Source organism: Cynoglossus semilaevis, chromosome 16 (genome assembly GCF_000523025.1).
Source record: "Cynoglossus semilaevis isolate Cse_v1.0 chromosome 16, Cse_v1.0, whole genome shotgun sequence".
Lineage (NCBI taxonomy): Eukaryota > Metazoa > Chordata > Actinopteri > Pleuronectiformes > Cynoglossidae > Cynoglossus > Cynoglossus semilaevis.
The window spans coordinates 3,950,470-3,968,912 of NC_024322.1; the positions used below are offsets into that span (position 1 = coordinate 3,950,470).

The following is an 18,443-nucleotide window of genomic DNA, read 5'->3' on the forward strand; positions in this document are numbered from 1 at the left end:
AACCAATTTCATAAAAGCGATTTAAGTTGATGCTAGCTTATGCTAGTTCATCTGTTGATGAGCAGGCTTTGTCCCAGACAAAAATGAATGAACTGATCTCCAACTCACAATTATGTTTTGAAATTAGGAGTGAGGAAAAAATAAAAGATGAAAATGAAGAGGGCAAATATGAGTGGATGTTGTATTTGAATTGTTGGCAGAATATCATTTCCAAGATAAATATATTTGTTCTGTTGTTGTAGATAAATTAGCAATTAAAAGTAATCAGTGACGGCAGAGATTAGCCGCAGACACTGGTCTGCCACTTCGCAGACAAAAAGGAACTTCAGTCGATGAACAGAGGAAGGCAGCAACACCATCGTCATCATCATAGGAACAAACTTTGCTCCAGGACATATCATGCACACACCAGTAAAACTGACATAAGGTACTAAATGATAAGGCTTTGTTAGTATTTTATCTCATAGGATAGCATGCTGTCCATGACTTGAGTGGACTGTTTCTAATCACAACATAAACTAATAAAACTATAAAAAAGATGGACATCAAACACACATGCTATATCAGGAGAACAAACAAGTATGTGGAAGAGGAAAGAAGTTGTGGTGCAGAACAGTTCATTCAGGAGTGGAGAGTTCACAAAGTCTGTATTTAAAATACAGAAACAAAAAGCAATTTTTTTTTAAAGAATGAAAACAACACCTAACCAAGGCTAAGTGTGTACGATAAGGATATGGGAGTTACTTTTACTACTTACTTATTTACTAAAGATGAGTCAGTAAAAGAATAACATATGACGATGCATGTGGTTGATAATGACGTAATGGAGAACAGGAGTATATGTGACATTGCCAGTAAGCACTATACACAAATAGTTATAGTCGGAGCAAAAGCATACAAAGACGGTTTATAACGTTGAGCACAAAAACACCCACGTCCAGCATCACAACGGCTGCTGCACAGGGAACCACACAACAGACTCTGTTTAGGATTAGAATGCAAATGAAGAAAACATTATGAATCTTATTTACATAGAGAAAGGCAGAGAAGAGACAGAGAAATTCAGTTCACTCCTGAAGTAACAATTTGGGAGTTGGCCTTATAAAACATAGGTTGTTAAAAAAAAAAGTTTTCTGAAACTTTCAGGTAAAACTGAAACCATCTTAAGAATCCAGTATGAGCACAGTCCTGGCTCAGTGGCTCATTGCTCCAATATAACCTAATGTGGTACACAAAACACACTGTATGTGGTTTTTAGATATAAATATTATTAAATGATCAGGATATGACTTATTCTCCAAATATGAGCTTTTGTTCCCGTTTCCCAACTCCCCTTTTGTGCTAACAAAACAATTTACCGTATTTTACTGAATAGTTTTGAATTCACCAAGAAACATTAAGACTATCCCTTGTTTTTACCACAACATGAGACATAGAACTTAATTTTTTTTCTCTTTCTTTACGTTTTCTCTACACTGAAACATATGTTAATAGTAGGCATTACGTTTCCTCATCTGCCACTCAACAGTGCGCTGGGAATGCAGAAAAACTTAATTGTTGGCTTCAAATCCAAGCTGTACCTTCCCAGAAATGGAACAGGACTGATCTCACTCTCAAGAAATGCCTTGAGGAGACAAAAGCCAGCATTCAGAACTGCTTTTTTTTCCACCTTGATTTGCTATGGATCATGGGGCAGAGAAGCAGACATAAGGGCATAGGCTCTTGGAAAGAAAGAGGTCTTACTTTATCCATGTTTTTACATCAGGATTCATTATTTTAAGAGCAAAAAATTTAAAAAGTAAAAAATGAGTCAACCACCTCTGCCCTGAAAAGCAACTCCGACTACACTCAGTCTACTCTTGTAGCGCTGACACATACTTGTCTCCTAAGAAGCATAAAAAATGCCGGCTAGATCCAGCGGCATGATTTTGGCTGCAGACAAAAAGACTGCAAATTGGGAAGTATAGGATAGTTTATGAGAGCGAGCACCAGACCTTTTGGCAGGAATTAAATTTGAAAAAAAGAAATCACAAAAAACACATGTTATGCATAAATGTACAAAAACCTAAACTGGAAACCAAAAAAGATTGGTTCCATTTTCTGAAATAGTTCAGCACTAGTTGTGTCTTGATTTTAGAAGTAATTAAAATCTCAGACCCAGGGTAATGCTGTGCCACTATAATGCTAAATTTGCTGTGTCCAGTTAGCTTCAAAGGTTAAAAGAGGCAATAATTTGACATGAAAGTGAAGAAAATATTCCTCCTGAAACAACTAATGACCATGTGAACAGTCAGAGGAGAATTGGATAAAGGTACAAAGGAGATGTGGCTCCTTGGAGTCTACCATTCTCTTGAAACAAACAAACCTAAAAACCTTGTTGAGAATTAAATGAAGATGTTACGTGACAATTTACAATGTATTATCAGTTTTATCCAAACAGCAGCAGCAGTCAGACCCTATTGCTACAGATTGGACCAATGTTCAAACTATGAGCACCAAAGAGTAGTTCATAATTCACAACTGAGATTGATCAAAATGTGCTCTGAGCACCAGTTTAAGTGCTCTGAGTGCCCGTTTAAGTGTACACATGCAGTAGGAATTGAATTTAGAACTACTTCAAACAGGGTTCTAAAATATACTGATTCTTGGTCCTCTCAAATGTCATGTAAATGCACTTGGGGTGGGGTTACGTTTAAGTCTCACGTGAGTGACATCTTTCTCTTTTTTCTCTTCAGGATTCATAATGAGAAAGAAACAATAAACAATATAATGAAAAGGAAATGGCAGTAAGGGAATATCAACTATTTTTCATTATTATCATTTTTCATTTCATTTTCGTTAAGATTTTAGATAAGAGTTGATTCGATTTCAGGCCTATGCATCATAGTAAATTTTTAGCTGTCAATACTGATTTTTGCTCATGACAGTAGCCTCAAAATTAGATGCTTGACAGGCCGTGAAGTAGTATAGAAGGAAAAGTAATCTTCCTTCACGAGGAGCCCAGTTCTAGCCCCAGCCAATGTTACAGTACCAAACAAGAAGAAATGAGGAAGGGTGTGTGGGAACAGTCGAAAGCAATTTCTTCATCTTCTTATGAAAACAAACCTGAACGGTTCATTTCAGTAAAGCAATAATGACGAAATGTATTACTGGTATGTTGGTGTTGTCGTTTTTTTTTTAAGAGAGAAGAACAAAAGGGTGACTGTGTTGGTGTTTGTAGCAGGAGTGCTTTGGCTTTCCGCCACACCCCTTATCAGCTTGTTTGTCTGTATGTGAGTCTCTATCACAATGGATGAAGCTACAGTGCAAAACAACATTTTTCTCTGTAATCTATATTATCCTTTTGTGATTAAAAAAAAATACAATTTGCTTGCCAACAAACAGTCACAGTTGAACTGTAAATCACTATGCCCTGTGGAGTTTTTTTTTATTTTTTAAATGATCTATTTTGTCAATTGACTTTTAAATTAACTTCAACCTGAAGAGCTGTCAGCTTCAAAGACATTGACAGACCTATTATGTCACATGTACCCTGGAAAACACATAAAGAGTCCTCCGGGTAGTTGAAACACGTTGGTTGCCTTTTTCGTTTCAGTTTTCTAAAGCTGCAATGAGTGAGATGGGCGTTAGACGTAAAAATAGGCCTAAAGTCAGCAATCACCACTAAAACAAAAAAGTGAGGAATTATAATAACTGATTTATTTTACTCAAAATATGTAACTATTTTGACGATTGTAATGTTTGCTTTGACTGCCAGCAGCTAGATATGTTGTACCCTATGGTAGTGGTATAGGCTTTGTCAAGAAGGGGATCTCTGAGTGTGCTATTAATAGCTTGGATGGATGCCAGTGTAGTTCAACTGCATTTTAACCTCTTCATTAAGCCAGAGACAGTATTATTAACGGACAGTTTGCACATTTCTACTGTGCAGAAAAACAATGTGGGAGCAAAGAGGTGTACTCATAGCCAATTCTTCTTGTTTACAATTCGTGTTGTCTGTTTAATTTGGAGGTCTTCAGTGGTATTATAAATATGGGTCTGTGTTTATAAAATGGAGGAACGTGTATATTTAAATAGTTCAACGTGTGAGGACTTTGTTTGCAATAGGACACTTAGGCTCTTAAAAATACATAAATCACAATAGATGGACAAAGTAAATTTTAATTAAAAGGGAGGATTTGCAGGAAAAGAGATTGGCAACATACACAAAAGGCAACGGGATAATAAAATAAAGAACTTTGAGGCCAAGCTCTGCCGTGAGATGGCCCTGTGTGTAGTGACCACAACTTTTTTTACAGCTGGGCTCAGTGGTGCCTTTTTGCAGCTGGGCCTTCCAGGAAACCTCAGTCCACATTATACAGTCCCACATCTTCAGAAACGCAGACACAGTCCACCTTTGTATTTTTGGACTTAGTCTGGCAACAACCTATTCGCTAATTACCAGTTCACTTAAAGTAGACGTGCACATTTATGCCACGCTACACAATGAATTTCAGATTTGAAAACAAATGTTTATATTTCATGTATACAAATATCTTTTGTGCAAACAACCTATTGAGTAAATTTAGTATTTGTCATATGGTAGACTGGCCCAGCATTTTTAATTGTATATGACTTAATGACATAATTTACATTACCTTTAGTGGATTTACTTACTTGGCCTGACTTTTGTCTTCACAATCTTTTACAAAAATACAATGCATTTTGCCACTAAATGGTATCATGTCTGCCCATCTATCATCGATCCAAGTTTTATTTATAATCCTGAAAAACATTACATTAACCCGTAGTAAATTAGGTTTATATTGGCCAAGTTCTAATGTGTCCTTGTCACAACAGGCAGGTGTTTTGATCTATTGTTTATATAAATGCTGTACATGCATAAATGAAACTCCAAGCGCATTTACACAACATGGAAAAGTACATGCCAAGAACTGAAATAACGTGTGGACTGATGCCAAAGATGGAGGCAGGTTTTCACTTGAGCCACTTAACCACAAGGTTATATTTCTGTTGATCTTGTGGAGAAGAATCTGTGAAATTTTCATGAATTAATCACTTTGCACAGCATTGATTTCAATTTGATTATGAATGTGTCAACTGTTAATAACGTCACATAATAATGTATTATTAAAATCAGTGTGTCAACTATTAGTAATGGTGAGGTTTTCCCCTATCGACAGCTGCACACTATTGTAGCACTAGAGTTGTAGGCAGTCTCAAATCAAAAAGGGTTGTCATTTACCCTAAAATAACACCACAGCCACAGAGGGTACTGTGCATATCAAGTGAGCTGAGGCTTTGCCAAAAATAATACAAAAGTAACAAGAGACATCACTAACTCTGCCATAATTTAGGAATACAGGTTCCCAAAAAAAGAACAAAACATTACTCACTAAATTGTCTTGTACCCACAGCACATGGGTTCAAATGCTGTTCTATGCCATTGTCTTTTTTGGCATGACACGCACCCTAAAACTGGTTTATATATGCTGTTTGTGTTTTGCATTAGGCATGATTACTGTGCCAAAAATAACTATTCAAATTTCTTGTGGTGGCCCCTTAAAAGGATGAAAGGTGGATCATCTAAAGGGTCAAAATACAAACAATATTTAAATTATACCATAGCCACTGTGGTAATGAGTAATGCACATGACATATTTGACATACTGTAGAGCACAGTCAATGCCAGCTAACTGACATCGTAAAAACCCAAATGAAAAAGACCCAAACTGAAACCCCCCATAAATTATGGTCAAGATTTTTTTCTTTTCTTTTAATAGTCATAATAAAGTTCTATTTATCGATCTAGATCAAGGTTTTTAGACAACATATCAAAGATGTGTTCATCAGTCAACATGACTGTACTTGCAAATTAATGTAAAAATGCGATTTTTTTTCCCCATTATATCTTCATGGTGTGTCTGCGTAAAAATTAAATCGAAACACCTCATGGAAAAATGTGCACGATACTGTATTTTCTGACATGTGCAACAGGCCGCTCGCCATCTTTGTTTCGCACTATACATTAAAATAGGGAAAGGGAAACAGGAGATGAGGTGGTAAAAGGAGCAAGGAGCAGGCACACACACTGAAAAGAACATGCAGCTAGCCCTGATCCCAGCGCGATGAAGGCGAGGCAGGATCGGATTACAATAACATATTCTCGGCCCGTGAATCCCCCCTTCCTCTCTGCCCCCCCTTCCCCTCCCTCTTCGGAGCATCGCGTGAGAGCAGCAGCCGATTCCGCGACTTGATTGTGATTAATGCGCGAGGGTAAGATATCCATGCCAGATCCGAACTACGCGCACCAGTTTGTTAAGGTGGACCGAAAAGATTTCTTTCTAAAGCAGTTTAACGCACCACAGAATGAGCACAACTCAACACAAAACATACACACCATAAACTACTATTTATACATATATTTTTTATTTACACTTTTTGAATAACTACTTTTAGTTTTCTACACGAGAGTGGTTTATTTTTGTCGGTTGGCAAAATGGTGCCACCTTAACTGACTGTTTTAAATCCGTCTAGTTGGCCATCTTTGTGTAAAAAGTTAGTGTAAATGAACAGAGTGAGGCTTTGTTTGTTTTACTGTCATTGACATTATAAAAATGTGCAACTTGAACTTTAAAGTACTGTAACTTTTACAGTTATTTTTATATGATAACTTTGAAACGCTTTCCTGTCCTACATTTGAGAGTATGGCACATCAAATCAAAGCACGAAACTAACTTTACATTTTAATTTCAAACCTGCATACCTTGCGGCTCAGTGTGCGCAACCTGAAGTTCAAAGTGTATTTATTTACATAGGAGGAAATAAATCTTACGGTTTCAAAGCAGGCTTCTTCCTCTTCTTGGTAGCGTATGTTCCTTGATTTCCCAACATGATTGTACTTCTTCCAAATCCTTTTTTTTTATTTAAAAAGAACGGATAAAAAATACGTTTACAGTTTCATGGTCGGCTCTCTGCCTTCCTGTCCGGACTTCTTTCTCTATCCACACTGCAATGCAAAGTCGTGGTGCTCTCAACTCTTGTATCCGACTCCAATGGTACTGCAGGCGACTCTGCCCTGCCTTCCCAGGGTTCCGTAGAGGGTTTTGCACCGCGTTGACAGATCCCGTGGGCGGTCACTGTCACTGACCTTGGTCGGTGGTTGTTGTTGTGACGGAGGAAACTGTGGCAGCAGACGCTGAAGTGAAGGCTGTGTAAGTGCGTGTGCGTGTGAGAGCGAGAGGAGGAGGAGAAAGAGAATGAGAGAGAGAGGCAGAAAAGTTATGGCGCAGATTTTAGCTTGTGCCCAACCCACCTTTACTGAATAAACAACAGCGCCACTCTAATATTATTATTTTTCTATTATTCAGAGTCACTAAAGTCCCCCCCCCCCCCGTCTCATTTACGGGGCGTTTTCAGGAAATGTGTGAGTGTGTGTGTGCGGGCGCGCGCGCGCGTTTAGGTTGCGTGAGTATACTCAGTCAGCGCAGGGTTTTAAGGTAGACTGGACTCTGACTCAGTCAGCTCCAGATTGTGTTGACATTGTTCATCTAGCTGAGTTTAACAGTGTGTGTCTAAGTGTCGGGTTCTTGAATTACAACTATTCTTTGACAAAAAAAGTTTCCCCAATAATTGCAAAAAAAAAAAAAACAACAACAAAAAAAGTACGTTCGAGGAAAACAGTCAATCTTGTTCTGTGAATACTGTACAGTAGATTGTAAAGTAATTTTCAATGGAGGTCATATTTAAGCATACATTATTATTACTATTATCAATATGTAGGTTGTTGATGTAGGTGGTTGTCAGATCTTCTCCAAAGGTTACGGTAAACACAATTGAGTCACTGGAGAACCTGTCTAGTAATTGAGTGCCATCTTCAACAACTAAGTAGATATTTTTCTTGATTTAATCACGCTGAGACAAGCCAAGAGTGGGTGATTTTAAATATCCCATCCTTCACACTAGGTAGCTCCGCCCATAATACAGATTCACACTTTGCTTTCCTTGTACCCCTGGTTTACCACCTTAACACCTACCTTCAAAAATGTCACAGGCTACCTTACTACACATGTACATAAAAGAAAATCACTTGATTCCTCATCTGTCTGACTCCAGTTTTCCCAGTTTTTTATACCAGCAGCCATTTCCTCCACAGTGGCTCATTACCATTTAAAGGTAAAGGCATGGAAATCAGAACAGGGCTGTTAAATAGGTGTGTCAAGTAGCAGTAACATTCATAAAGAAAATAAGAGCATAAATAATGTGCACTGTACGTGATCAATAGGAACAAAGTGGTTGCTTATGTTTATCTGTCAACGCTTAATTTTAAAGAAAGTTTTATTATTGTCTTTTTTCTATTTGCAAATAATGAGGGCTTCAAACAAATGCTTCACAGTCAGTGCAGTGGTTGACTTTATTTCTTATGAGAAAATCAATTGCTGACATGTTTGAGGAGGCAATAATAATGATTTGACCAATCCGTTGCACGACAGCTATGCTCTGTTTGCACAAATCCCCTCACCACTACACCCTCAACTCTGTACTGTCCAAGACAGAAGGGATCCATGGTTTACCATTGTTCATACCAAGTTCTGGAGCCAGTGTGAAATTACCAGTGAATGAGGACTTTCTAGTCTCTGCAGACTAGCCTGTCTGGCACCAATAATCATGGCCTATTCAGAGTAATTTAAATAGTCCCTTTTTTTCTGAAATGCTGAGGTTGAAAAATCAGCAAGTAATGTTGACTATGTCTCCATGCCCAAGGGTGTTAGGTTACTGCTACTGTGTGTGATTCACTAGTTGAATATTTGTGCTTAACCTAAAGCTGACGATGAATTTTAGCGCTCCCGTTCTTTCTTTGTAAAATGTAGCGAATCCATGAACAAAACCTGATTGAAAAATGCCAAAAGAGAATCAAAACAGAGTTTAACAGCTGCAAAACATTAGGACATACACCCAGTTTCCAGTTTATTAGGCACAACTGTAAAAAAAGCAGCCAGTGAAAAGGTCCTGCAATCAAAGATGCCGTCATTATAATAAAAATAGTTCAGCTTTTATGACATGTGTGTCAATGATACTTTCCTGAGGATGTGGACTGTTATGAGCTGTTGTATTCACACTGACACGTCTCTGTTATCTGCATAAATGAAAAGCAGTTTTCTCACATTTTAAGAAAGAGTTAAGGCTAAAGGAGGGTCAGGAAATGTTAGCAAACAATCAATCAATGCTGTCGCAACAATTGATTTTCTGATCACTTCGGTGCTCCACTGATGTGAACAAAGTCTCTTAAAATGTAAATGCATTGCAAGGTGACTGTTCCCAGGCCAAAGAATTAGAGTTCACTTTGTCCACTTTGAAATAATCCTTGAAACCTCCAGTCATTTCCTCCAAACACACAGAACCAGAATCTTGAAAATCTTGGTATTTTTCTTTTGAAGAATGGGACACACACACTCACACGTACATGTTTCACTTCAACAATCAAGTTAAACAGCATACATGTGTCAAACTCAAGGTCCGGGGCCCAAATGCGGCCCGGCAAGTCATTCTGTCTGGCCCAGTGGAGCTTTAGGAGCCTTTAATAAAGTCCGTGCAGCAGAGTTTCTTAACCTGATGTTTGACAGACAATATTATATATTACATGTCATGATCTGATTACAGGACTGTTTGATGAAAAGTCTAGCTAGCAACAAAACAAAACAGATTCGATCAGTCACAGTAGTAAAGCATGTGCACTGTGGACCCATTTCCACAGCTACACGCAGGAGTAAGGCCTAACTCCATTACTCATTTTTAGCTCAACACTTTTAGCTTTTTGTTGAGATCTGTTTTTAGTCAGACTAACACAGTTAGTTGTTACTCTGTTGCCTGTCCTGTCATGCAAAGTTCGAGTGAAGTCACTCACACCATTTCTTGCCTTCTTAAGAAACTCAAACTACCGCTTTAAACACGAAACAAAGTTTGTTTTTCTGCCATCTCAGTGCACCTCAGCGACAGATAGAGACATGTTGCTGAGTTATTATGAGCAGCAGTCACACCATCAGCTCATGTGCCCATCCTTCCTCTGTAAACAGCAGTGTTTATCTTGGGCACAATTAACTTCCTCATACGAAAACATTGTCCGTCATGTGCACGTTCCTTGTGCGAAGTTCGTCACAAAAACTAAACCCTGTTTGGGTTCAGCCCTTTAAAAGCCAGCACATTCACTTTCAGTCGTGACACTGCAAGAAATCCTGATTGCATGCCGTGCTCTCATTATTCCAACATGTGTTTCCGTGGTTGTGTCTCTGAGGCGGTATCATATTTCTGCAAAACATGCTACTGTTTCCAAATGCACATCTGAAAATGGAGAAAACTATTGACACAGACACGCAGCGGCGAAACTCCAGAGTCCAAAAACATCAAAGGGCAGAGACAGCAGCAGACATTTCATGTTTTCGTCAAAACAACTCTAGTGTTTTGCAGTAAAATCTTAACAGCTGAAAGTTTGACTTTTGAATGACTTGAGACGCCCGAGGTGCAGACTTTCCTCTGCTGTGCTATATATCAGTCTCTGGGAAAGGATACTCTCTTGGCCCGGAGGCATCGACAAACTAAACAGGACATGTTCAGTGTCATAGTTGCCTTCTCTTGGTTTTGAGGCCTGCCTTAAAGTGCACAGCCAATGGATCTGTATCGAGAGTGGGCAAATAGGGTTGCGTGAGGTAAAATGGCGTTGTTTGGTTACTGCAAGCTCTCTCAGAAAAAAAAAAGTGTACATGACATTTAAGACAAATAATGATGAGATTCTTTAACAATAATGAAGATGGATTTGTTTAAGCCGAAAAAATTCATCCATCTGTCAACCCTGTCTCAGTGCACAAAACTGCAGGAGTGCCACACCACAAACCAGGAGCTCACGTCCACAGTTAAACAACAAGCTGCCGAGTTCAAGCTGACTGGCAATCCTCCGTGACCTCACTTGCTGGTGTAGTTTTAGAAGTTTGGCCACTACGAATATGAAATGGTCATTTTCTAAGTCTGTCTGGAGCAGCACAGTGTTTTTTTCAAACCACATCCACATTTTTAGCCCAACTGTACTTTAAAACGTGTCATGCTAAAATCGAGAAGTCCGTTATTTGGGTTTTCACAGGGTGAGTCTTTGTAACCTACACAGGCTGCCACAGGAGGCGCCATAGGCATGATAATCGCTACACTGTGGAACCACACAAAAAGTCCTGGAATGAGCCGTCCAGTTGATCAGAATGGAAGCCTTTTGATTCTCTGAATTAGCCTAAGCTAAACAACCGAAATAAAAAACACCTGTGAGGATTCATGCTGCAACTTACTGGGAAAACCAACTCGTTTCAATTCAAGAATTTTATTAGTCATCGGAGAGCAATTAAAAGCACATGGGGCAGTAATGGTGCACGTACATTAACGTGTCAAAAGTAATGTTTAAAAAAAAGGAAGAAGGGAAATATTATGTTCAATATAGATTTTTTTTGGTAGCGCTGGTGCTAACAGCAGCCTTTAGAAAAAGAATGGGAAAAGAAGAACTGAACCGGTTAAAAAAATGTATGGTGAGAAACAAATTGTCACGTCTGTAATAACATTGCGGATATCTGCTTACATCCAGAACAAAAATATTGAAACTTTGCCAAATTTATAAACTAACAAGGATGAAGCTATTAGGCTAGCTATTACCTTTGGCTAATTGATAATTAGGAGCTGTTGTATATTATGTTAGAGGTGGCAATCAGCTCAACACAGCTGGATATATCACATGGCTCAACATGTGTGGTTTTCTTAGTGGTTTGTGGTGCAGGCAGTGAGAGGAGTGTGAATTTTAAGAGGTTGTGGCGATGTGCTGGCTAAAGGCTAAAGCAGGATGTGAGGACGTGACCTATCATGTTGGAATTTTTTTTTATTAAAATTGTCCACAAATCACATGTTTTCCTGACTGAATTCTTACAAAACCACCACAGTTTCTTCGTGACTCATTACTCCACCTACAGTAAGATTCATGATGAATCAGTCGTACTGTGAACTGGACAGTGTTGTGACACCGGTTGCAGCAAAATAAGCCGTGGACGACTGGTGCAGCAGTGAGTTAAAAAAGTTGTTGCGTGTAGCAGAAAATGTATTATGAGAACTAGAATCAGCTTGAAAGAGACCTTTGTATGAAGAAGCCAAACGCTGGGATCAATTTCATGTTGGTGAGAGCAGAGCGCTGGCCAAAACACTGTTATCAATTTGGCTACAACGGTACACACTGTTGACATGGAAGACCCCAATCTACAAAACAGGATTTCAGAATCCTTGTTAGCGACACTGCTTTAGAGTCAATGGTTTTTTCATGGGTTTTCACCAAAACAGGAGAGTTATTGGGTGAAATTCAGGAGCCTTTCTGGGCGGTGTTTGCAAGTTGTGTACCGTGAGTTTTTTCTCAGTACTTCAGGGATATTTCACTGTCCAGCAACAGGCTGATCATGTTAAGGCTTTATAGTTAATTAGAGACTTGGAATTAACCATAGGAGTGGCTGTATGACAGTGATCTGTCCAGGGAGTTCCCCCGCCTTTTGCCCCATGTCATTTTGCACCACTTCCAACTCTCTGAGCAGACAGTGTTTAGACAGACTGGGTAGTGTTGGAGTGGAACTTAACAGTGCGTTGTGTTGCATATTCTTCGGTCCATCGTCCATCGATCTGTTCCACCACTAGTCATGTGCAGGGTCAATTGGGCGGGGCCAAGGTGGGGTACATCCCGGACGGTTCGCCAGTCTGTCACAGAGCCATATATACCGTCGTAGAGACAAGAAGAAACCAATCAATACAGAGCAGGGGTCTTGAAACCAAATAAGATGAGGGCTACTGCTGTTAAAGTCATTCCACTAGGGGGCCACATCAGTTATTGATGGTCAATACAAAAAACCTGATATTTTAGATTTTTTTTTAATCATACAAATACAGTAAAATGGTGGTCACCAACTATGTTTATCAGTGGGCTGGAATTTTTCTGGACAGTCACCCCGGGGGGGCGACATGCAAGTAAAATAAAATCGTTACTACTTGGTGTTTATGTTGGAATCCAGTCTCAACAGAAGCAGTAGAATCAAAGAAGCACTAGTATATATTTGACCCCTCTTCCTGATAAATTTAGAATTAGAGATTATAAATTAACATTCTGTAATTTCCCATCTTGGGATCAATAAATACTTTTGTGATTTTTACTAGTGATTCATCCAGGAAGTGCCCTGCTTTTGGTCAACGTCATTTTTTTCCCCACTTCCATTTCTCTCTGCAACCCTGATGATGCAGTTTGGACGGATCAAGATCAATATTTTACCCATAAGCATTTCAAATAAAAAACTAAATAAATAAAATAGCAAATCTACCTCATCACAGAAATGTATTGATCCTCAAACTTAAACTCACATCTACCCGTGGAATTGCCTCTGTGGGCCTGTTAAAGCTGACCTTTCGTAGGTTCGCACAGTATCTGGCAAGCCACACTGCAGAATAATGATGGACTGTGGAAAATGGGACATGTGAATGGAGCAGCTGCTGTATCACACAATCTGGAGTGTGCATAGTTGTCGGCGAGTGCCGTGCAACAGTTCCCCTGGGTTCATTCCACCCTTCAGCTTGTTTGTTTATTTTGCCCGGTGCATTCCAGTGTGAGAGCCACCATGTGGTGCCCGACCTTCAACGGCAACTTCAATGTCTTTATTTCACAATTTAGTTCACAGCTCAGTATTCCACCCAGGACGGCGGTGGTTTTCATTTAGGACTCACAGCCTCCTCACTGTCTTTTACTGTTCTCCGTGAACACCACGTCACTGCTTCAAACGCTCATTCATTTCTGTCCTCGGGTCTTTCGTGCTCAGAAACAAATGATTTGAAGCTGACGTTGCCTCCAGAGGTGTGTTAAAAATCACTCGGCAGGATTTATGGAAGTCCTCACTCACAATGATGAGATCATTAAATGCGCATCTCGGAATAATTCAACTATTAAAAACCATGACAAAGGGAGAAAATGGCTTTTTAAAAGAACAACGACTTCATTAATGTCAGTATCTCTCTCACTGTTACACCATTGACTTTCACATTGAATCATATAGTTTACAATATGAGAATTTTTGTTCCTTATGACATTGATACCTTAATTGCAGCGTGGTGGTAATACAACAACGCCAGCATTGTCTTCTACTGTAAGCTTCGCTTTCTCCGCCTCGCACTATCACTATTCGTGGGAAAATTCCAAGTAGCTCCGTGATATAAAGGAACTTAATCTATATTTCAAACAGCGCGCTGAGCAGCATTCATGGCATTGTCACAGAGCTATGACACAACTCGACACCGGCTCTGAGATAAAGAACACATGTCTTTACCAAATGACTTCCTCCTGCTAAGTCCTTGTCACAGCAGTCACCAAACAGGAACCACCAGTGTCACAACACATGGCCTGTGCACCATGACAGTAAGACGAGTCACAAGGTGTCTGGAGGAAGTATTCCAAATTTGAATAAACAAGTATTAGGAATTTGGTGAAACTGAAATAAACAACAATGAATGCAAATGAAATCTATCTATCTATCTATAGGCGTATTTGCAATTTAAAAACTGAGTTTTTGTTCCTCTTCGCTGTTGCCAAAATGACTTTTATCCTGCTTTACTTTGTACTGTTAATTTAAACATATTATAAACACTGACTTTATATACGTCACTATTTTTTTCTCCTGTTAAATGTTTTTTTAGGGGGATTTGGAGGTTTAGTTTAAAGTCTTATTTCAAACTGTCAAGTCCATTGAGACAAATGTGTTTTGTGAATTTAAGCTATACAAATAAAATGACTTGACTATAGGAATGTCAGGAGGGCTAATATTCGTGCTCCGTGTCACTTCTGGAAAATTATATTGTAGGTAGAACAATGTTATTTTACTAGGATACAATAGGGTATCATCTGCATCGGGCTTTCGGTGATTGGATACAAGTCCCCATTCGTATGGAATCTTTGGTTGGGCATATATATACATATATATGTAGCAGTGAGGCGTGGGACTTTGACAGTAACGTCATTCTTCTGGAGTGAATAGTAGACAACGCAACACATGCCTCACAGCACAGTACAACTAATTATGATTAAACCTGCACAGATCTGGAGCCTGAGGCATATTACTGCCAGCTTGATTTGTACTTCCTCGTACATTCTAGATTACACAATCAAAATTGAATTGGACTTTCTTTCTGAAATGAGAGAAGAGTTGTTTTTTGTGTGGCTATTAAACACCATTCACAAAAATGTTAATTAATACTGCACTTCTTAAACACAGTGTTTTGAAGCTAATATGTTAAACTTGTGTTTCTTTTGGAATCAGACAAACATTATTGTCAAAACTCACATGTTGTAATTTCTGATGAAATACCTTAAAATGCAAAACGCTTTACGGGTAACTTTACCTTTCTGTTAGTTCAGAAGAGCCACAGGTGTTAGTGATAAAACTAATGGTGTCTCACCTTGGCTCATGTTGAGAACAAAGAAGGTGGATAATGGCTTGGTTATTTGCCCCTGTGGTTTTCACTGACTGCGACCTGCCAAAATGTCTAACACAGATCAAAGGCCTGGAGGATGTGAAAATTCAAATAAATTATTTTTAATATGCCAAATATTCACAACCATACACATGGAAATCTTTTGGCTTATCTGAAATCAGATTTTTCCTAATTATTAAAGATGTGATTTTTTTTAAATAGGAATTTATCTTTAAATTTAAATAATTTTTCACACAAAAGTCCCCTTTCTAATAACAATATTTGCCAAATAATATCTAGAGACGGGAAACAGAACATGTGTGTTTAATGCAGGGGTGTCAATTGATTTATTTTTTAATCTGATTACCCCTGGGGTAGCTGTAAATTAATCACGATTGTTCGTGATTAATCTGAACTATTGTGTCTTTCGCAAATTATTGCGTGCTATTGCATGCAGATATTGTTAAAAGGTAGCAAAAGGTAATGAAAAGAGTAGATATAATAGAGTGCTAAGGAGCAAGTTTTCCAAAAAGTATTGAGCTAGCATACAAAGATAGAGCTAGCATAAATACAGCTAGGCGCTACAACTGAATTGTTGTAAATGACTATTCTTGCAAAAGTAGTTAAAATGGTAGACAGATGACTAAACTCCTAAATTAAACTCATGAATAAATTAGCAATAGTGAATGATAAAAGAGACAAACGAAGCTTAAAGTCGGACAGGAAACTGAACAACTAATAGTTGACAGCAGCCAAGTCTGGATGTAGCCTGTTTTACCAAAACATCACAAGAAGAAAGAGTTCGTAAAGAACAAAGAATGTGTTGTAGAATATAAACTTATTTGAACATTATAACAGTCTAAGATTTGCATAGCATAGCTCAGAACAGCTAAATGTTTCACCAAAGAAAGATTCTCAGTGATTAACTAAAAGGTAACTTTTAAACCAAAAATAGCCTAGAAAATACAGCACAAAATTCCAATAAAGTTAGAGCCTTCAAATGACTCGTAAATATCTGAGCCAAACCAAAGAAGCTACAACCCTTAAATAATCTAAAAAAAACAGCCTCTAAATCATATTTCATGGATTTCGTGTGCCTTAAAAAAGCTCGAGTTTAAAAAGGAAATCTCTACCTTCTAGAACTCTATCTGTGCTTGAGAGTTTTGTGCAGGGCTGGACTTTAATGTGTGACAGCAGCCAAAGGTAGAGGATGGAAATACAGACGAGCCTGCATTGCCCTCTGCAGAGAAGTGCTTGACAAGAAGCAGGACTGGACCGCTGCCCTCCGTCAAAGGAGGAATAGCGTGTGAAAGACGGGGCGTGGGGGAACGGTGGGGAGCGGAGGGGAGGCGCACTGGGGTTGACGGGGTGTAGTTTTTAACACAGTGAGATGTAACTGAACTCCATTATGCCTTGAACCACAGCGTCATTAAATCTAATGCTGCCAGGACCTGGATTTCTGTCCATCTGCACTTGTGTGGTCCAAGACTTGTGGTGTGATGTTATTATCTTGGTATGAAAGCTACTACTGTGTCTGTGTGTGTGTGTGTGTGTGTGTGTGTGTGTGTGCTGGGAAGACCAACATTTACGAACAAAACAGTAGAACATGACTGTTGTTTTTACTGGGATCGTACAGGAAGTATTGTGTACCGTATACCACAAGAACACATACAGTGCGGTACAGCCTTTGTTTACGCACAATTATTGGACAATAAAGTACGCGTAGGAACTGTCTTTTGTCTTTATAGTTTTATGGTCAGGGCCCCACTGCTGGTTGACTGAAAAAAAAAAATCAACTGACAACCACTTCATTAAGGAATTATTGGCTCAAAACAGTTTGATGTCCAAAAAAGTTGCATTTTGAGCCTTTCAAAAAAAAAAAAAAAAAATTCATGGAGAATCACTGTATAGAAATAACTAGAGGGGGTCCTCGACTCAATTTTGAGTGGGAATTCAAATACATTAGTACCCATGCCGCTCACCTATGCTGGTAATATCATAAGCTAGGACAAACATCAGACTCACGCCTGAGAGCCATGATGAAGGGCACAAAGTTCCAGAAAGAAAACCAAACTAAAGAAAGTGAATGTAGCAAAATCCAACGTACACTTCATCTTTTGTATAGCACCACGTGACGCCGTATTTGTCCATTCCGCTCTGCAACCAGTTCCCATGCAAAATTGGTTTTTATCACCATACATCTTTGTTTTTATCATGTCTTTTCATCTGTAGCCTTTCCAGCTCCTTTTTTCACAGGCCAAAAAAAAAGTATATGCTATAACATAGCGCATACACCGCTAATACTACATAACCTGACAGTATACAGGGGCTATCTACTGGCAGGCCAACTGTAGTACACATTTGATATGATCTCGCGGGCCAAATATAATTAGTTTGATACGTGTGTTTTCTCCAACTTTTTCTACCCAACATTGATCTCTCTGAGTACCACCATGATGACCAACATTAGAATATAGCAGCAGAGGCCTTCACTGTTAGCTTCCACCACAGGAGAGATGTTTAGAAAGATGTTTTTTTTTTAATGTTGTAGTAATTGTGCATGGTGATGTTCACATTTATTTTTTACCTACAGCTTTAGGATTTTTTAAAAAAATAGTGAGGAAAAAAAATTCCAAAAAGTTCTGCCACTAACTCACTCATTATGTAGAGACTATTTTGGAGCTAAAAAAAAGAAAGAAAAGAAAAAGAAAGAGTGCCAGTACTTCTATTTTGCTCTCGGTCCCTGCTGGGTTGAAACACCACATTCCAGGTTCTGTTCCTTGTTCCTGATACGTTGCACGGGGAAGCCATCGAGGAGGGTCAGATAAATTGAAAAAGATTTTTTGAAGGTATTATTAGACACCGTGTGTTGACAACTACACTGACATTTTGTCCCTTTTCTAAATTAAGACTTCTGAATGCTGATGCAT

The 18,443-nt window shown here is 38.8% G+C and overlaps 2 protein-coding genes across 7 annotated transcripts in view; one reads left to right on the forward strand and one right to left on the reverse strand.

The window, feature by feature from the left end:
* Positions 1–7,430, reverse strand: part of LOC103391747 (aryl hydrocarbon receptor-like) — a 28,019-nt gene extending 20,589 nt beyond the window's left edge. For 2 of the 3 annotated variants that reach the window (XR_003052296.1, XM_017039704.2), the window contains exon 1: positions 6,836–7,430. Coding sequence is in view for 2 of the 3 variants with exons in the window: in XM_017039704.2 (XP_016895193.1) it covers positions 6,836–6,894 (59 nt within the window). In the remaining variant the exon portion in view is untranslated. The remainder of the gene's footprint in view (positions 1–6,835) is intronic. The other variant, XM_008328143.3, reaches the window with a different exon arrangement.
* The window catches only part of phf11 (PHD finger protein 11), a 959,893-nt gene that overhangs the window by 338,058 nt on the left and 603,392 nt on the right, over positions 1–18,443 (forward strand). The gene's annotated exons all lie outside the window — the stretch shown is intronic.